The 5000-nt window shown below is 44.6% G+C and overlaps 1 protein-coding gene across 2 annotated transcripts in view; it reads right to left on the minus strand.

Annotated features, from left to right (window-relative positions):
- LOC307075023 (dystrophin-like) overlaps nucleotides 1–5000 on the minus strand; it is an 81430-nt gene that overhangs the window by 40919 nt on the left and 35511 nt on the right. For both annotated transcript variants that reach the window (XM_079735507.1, XM_079735508.1), the window contains exons 28-30: nucleotides 4918–5000; nucleotides 3262–3418; nucleotides 1979–2090 (exon numbers count right to left, since the gene is read on the minus strand). The exon at nucleotides 4918–5000 is cut by the window's right edge and continues 90 nt beyond it. In XM_079735507.1, the coding sequence (XP_079591633.1) occupies nucleotides 1979–2090; nucleotides 3262–3418; nucleotides 4918–5000 (352 nt within the window). The remainder of the gene's footprint in view (nucleotides 1–1978; nucleotides 2091–3261; nucleotides 3419–4917) is intronic.

Genomic DNA, 5000 nt, shown 5'->3' on the forward strand with positions numbered 1-5000 from the left:
ATATATAAATCAGTTTATTTATATAGATGTACCTAAATCTGATATAGATATATAAGATATATCTAAATCTGTATATCTATTTATATAGATATATCTTAATCTGTATATATATTTATATAGATATATCTAAATCTGTATATATATATCTAAATCTGTGGATATGTTTATAAAAATATATCTATATAAATCTTTTCATGTCTTAATCTTTATATATATTTATATAGATATATCTATATAGATATATATATAAATCTATGCATATCTCTATATATATTTCTATAGATATTAAGGCTGGGCAGTAAACCTATATATATAAAGATGTGTGATTGTGAGTGTGTGTGTATGTGTGTGTGTGTGTGTGTATGTGTGTGTGTCGGATATTTTAAGCTATACTGTAAATTACTGCAACAGTAACCTAAAAGTCATTTATTTTTAAAATATGTAAAATATGTAAAAAGACGGCTAAAATATTTAGCCGGTATCTTTTATTCAAAGCATTTGATAAAATAATGGGAATGTTAAGGTTAATAGTAGTCGGCAGATGAACTCAGTAAGTGTTAAGAAGTTTCAGATTCATTTGGTGGATATAAATATTAAAATAAACTTTTATATTTAAAGAACATCACTGGAAATCACAAACAGAATTTGCTTCCAACTGCCAATACAGGCACTCTGTCTGAGTGAATATGTGGGTGTCTGTGACGTATGTGTGTGTACGTGTGTGTGTGCGTGTGTGTGTGTGTGTGTGCGTGCGTGCGTGCGTGCGTGTGTTCTGTCAGTCTGTTTTATGGTTATATAGTGTCTTTGTCATTTCAATATATTTTCGGGCCAGATGTGAAATCATCTTAGAAGCCCATTTAACACATTGCCTTTATCTACATTTGTGTGTGTGTGTGTGTGCGTGTGTGTGTGTGTGTGTTGGTGTCTAGTCTCCAGAAGGAGTTCCAGTCTGGAGTCCCTGATCAATACACCAGCCCTCCCAGTGTGTCCCAACCAAACCAGCCTCCCTATCTATTCATCCATCTATCAGTCCCGGGATCAATCCATTCACCCAACCGCACATCTGTCCATCAGTTCTCCCACCCACACATTGACTCATTTGTTCATTATCATCCATCCACCCATCCATCCATCTATTGATCCATCCATCAATCCATCCACCCATCCATCCAGTCATCCATCCAGCCTCCCTCCTTCCCTCCCTCCCTCCCTCCCACCTTCCCTCCCTCCCTCCCTCCCTCCCTCCCTCCCTCCGTCTGTATGCGATGCACCCTGCCGGGGTTAGCTAGTGAAAGCCTCCCCCCCTCTGGTCGCGGGGCAGACCCCAGCCCGCGTGGGCGTGCCCTCCGCCTCGGGAGAAACGGGGCCGTCCAACGAGCCAATCGGATCGTCGGCTCGGGAACTTCAAAGCGTTCCAAACAGGCGGGTACAAAATGGAAAAAAAAGTGCAGCCTCTCTTCTCCAGTAGATGTTCGGCTATCAGCAGCCGTAGAAATAGAACGGAGATGAAAGAGGGAGCTACAAAGAGCATATCCCCCCCCCCCCCCCCCCGTTATATTAATGTGGGGCATGCTCGGACACACCGTTGTCTCCCAGTTTAAATTCATCTGCAGACTCTTTGGAATGTGTCACGTTCGTTTATGTGCTAGGTTCTCTCTTTTTGTGTGTGTGTGTGTGTGTGTGTGTGTGTGTGTGCCTTTGTATGTATTTGCATGCTGTGTGGATAAATGCATGCACAGTAAACCTTGATTGTTCATGAAAGCATATGTGATTAGTAAAATAAATGCTAATTATAATTCATTGTATGCATTTCTATGCATTTGGTTCATGTTTCCCCATGTTTATGTGCAGATGCCTGCCTATTTGTTGGGGATAGGGGAATGAAATTGGGTGTGTGTTTGTGTGTGTGTGTGTATACCTCTCTGGTGAGATATATGTGTGTGTGTGTGTGTGTGTGTGTGTGTGTGTGTGTGTGTACCTCTATGGTCAGGGGAGGGTGTGTCTCTAGGCAGTTCAGAGAGGAAGACCCTCACATCCCCCAGGGCTCTGCTGATCACCGGTTCCTTGGCCCTTAGCTCCTTTCTGAAGAGCTGTGACACACACACACACACACACACACACACGCACGCACACGCACACACACACGCACACACACACACACACAAATAAGAAGGGCCAGCTGTGAAACTTCAATTAAGGGTACATGTTCTATGTATGTATGTGTGCAAGGTAAGGTAAGGTAACTTTATTTGTACCCAAGGGTAGATTTGGTTGCAGGTAAAAAGAGTGGGCTGCATACACACATCACACATTACACACAGACAACATTGACAACACTGACAGAAGACAATGACACAACAGTAGCAACAAGTGCTCCAGGCGTAGAGATAGATAAAAAGTACACAATAGAACTATCAAAATACCGTTGATAAAATACAGAATAAAACCACCAAATACAAAAAAGCTGGGTCAATAAATAAATAGATTAGGAAGGCTGTGCATAACTTAAGAAGATTAGCATGTAGTCTACAAATAGCCTAAGTATTGTTCAGGGTCTTAATAGATGAAGGAACAAAACTATCTCTGAAGCTTTTGGTTTTTCCTGTAGGCATTTTAAACCTACGGCCTGGTGGGAGAAGCTGGAATTCACCATGTAGTGGCTGGGATCCATCTTCTAGCATGGACCCAACCAGCCTCTATAGCTGCCTAGTCTGAAGGGGTTCTAGGTTCAGCTGTGGCTCTCCAATTAACCTACTGGCCCACCTCACAATCTGATTCAGTGAGTTTTTATTTTTTAGGGGGGGTAGGTTGCTGAACCAGGACGCCAGGCTAAAGGAAATTACAGATTCAATGAAGCACCTGTAAAACATAATGAGCATCTTTCTGTCCATATGGAAGGAGGACAGTTTCCTTAGACACTGTAGGCACTGGTGCGTCTTTTCATACACAGCCTCACAGTTTGCCTCAAAACTTAGTTTGCTGTCGATGATGGTACCAAGGTATTTGTAGGTGTGTTCACGCTCCACTATCTGACCATTTATACCAGTTGGTTCTTCAGCCCTGGGGAGTTTCCTAACGTCTACATACATATTTTTTTGTTTTGGGAAATGTTCATCTGTAGGAAGGACTGCTCACAGCAATCTACAAAATCCTGGACAACTGGGCCAGTCTCATTTCCTTGTAGCAGGCTGACAGTGTGTGTGTGTGTGTGTGTGTATGTGTGTGTGTGTGTGTGTGTGTGTGTGTGTGTGTTTGTCCTACCCTGTGTGTGTCGAGCTGGGTCTGCACAGCGGGGACGTCGCCCCCTACAGGCGGCTCCTTTTCCAGCTGTTGACCTTTGACCCTCAGCCAGTTGAGGAGCTCCTGGAGGGTCATGTGGAGACGCTTCCAGGGGGCCATCTCAGAGTCGAGGTGGGCCCTGCGCACGCAAACACACACACACACACACAGACAAAGACACACACACACACACACATACAGACACACAGACATGCATCCAGAGGGACCGACAGACACACACACAGACACAGACGGACAGACACACACACACATTCAGACAATAAGACAGAGACACACACAAACTGTTGATCCCCTTCTCCCATTTTACGACATACATCTGATCAATCAGTCAGTCCATTGATCAGAAGGTTTCTCAATGGATGGTCCTGATTAGGACATGATTCTGGTCAGAATTGTGAATCTAACAACACACCGGGCAACAGCTCTTTAGCGTTCTACTCTAGCACGACCTGACCCAAACCTACCGTACTTTATTATAACGCCACCAGACCCAAACCTACCGTACTTTATTATAACGCCACCAGACCCAAACCTACCGTACTTTATTATAACGCCAACAGACCCAAACCTACCGTACTTTATTATAACGCCACCCGACCCAAACCTACCGTACTTTATTATAACGCCAACAGACCCAAACCTACCATACTTTATTATAACACCACCAGACCCAAACCTACCGTACTTTATTATAACGCCACCCGACCCAAACCTACCGTACTTTATTATAACACCACCCGACCCAAACCTACCGTACTTTATTATACCACGACCCGACTCAAACCTACCATACTTTATTATAACGCGACCCGACCCAAACCTACCGTACTTTATTATAACGCGACCCGATCCAAACCTACCGTACTTTACTATAAGGCGACCCGACCCAAACCTACCGTACTTTACTATAAGGCGACCCGACCCAAACCTACCGTACTTTACTATAAGGCGACCCGACCCAAACCTACCGTACTTTATTATAACACCACCCGACCCAAACCTACCGTACTTTATTATAACGCGACCCGACCCAAACCTACCATACTTTATTATAACACCACCCGACCCAAACCTACCGTACTTTACTATAAGACGACCCGACCCAAACCTACCGTACTTTATTATAACACCACCCGACCCAAACCTACCGTACTTTATTATAACGCCACCCGACCCAAACCTACCGTACTTTATTATAACGCGACCCGACCCAAACCTACCGTACTTTACTATAAGGCGACCCAAACCTACCGTACTTTATTATAACACCACCCGACCCAAACCTACCGTACTTTATTTCAGCAGCAGCCGACTCTAGCTGCTACACCTTAGCGTCAGCTGCACATCTACTCATCTATTGCGGTCTAAACATCTATTCACGATATTCATCTTTGCATATTTACTTCCGTTGTTGATTGGGCATATTTGATCTACAAAATCAAAGTGAATATCTATTTACTTTGATGTGTCTGGCTTGGGCGACTGTAACGAATCATGCCCCCCTGGCATCAGCAGAGTCATCTGTATCTGTATCTAGCATCCACCCGCCTCGACCCCTCCCCCCCTCCCCTCTCCCTCCACACCCTTAGCTCCGCCCCCTCTAGACCCCGCCCCCACCTCATGCTGATGGTCTTGCTGCGCAGGTCGTTCCAGCGCTGGCCCATGTTGTCCAGGCGTCGCTGCAGCGGTCCCGCCTCCTC

This window comes from Pollachius pollachius (genome assembly GCF_949987615.1).
Source record: "Pollachius pollachius genome assembly, chromosome: 4".
NCBI lineage: Eukaryota > Metazoa > Chordata > Actinopteri > Gadiformes > Gadidae > Pollachius > Pollachius pollachius.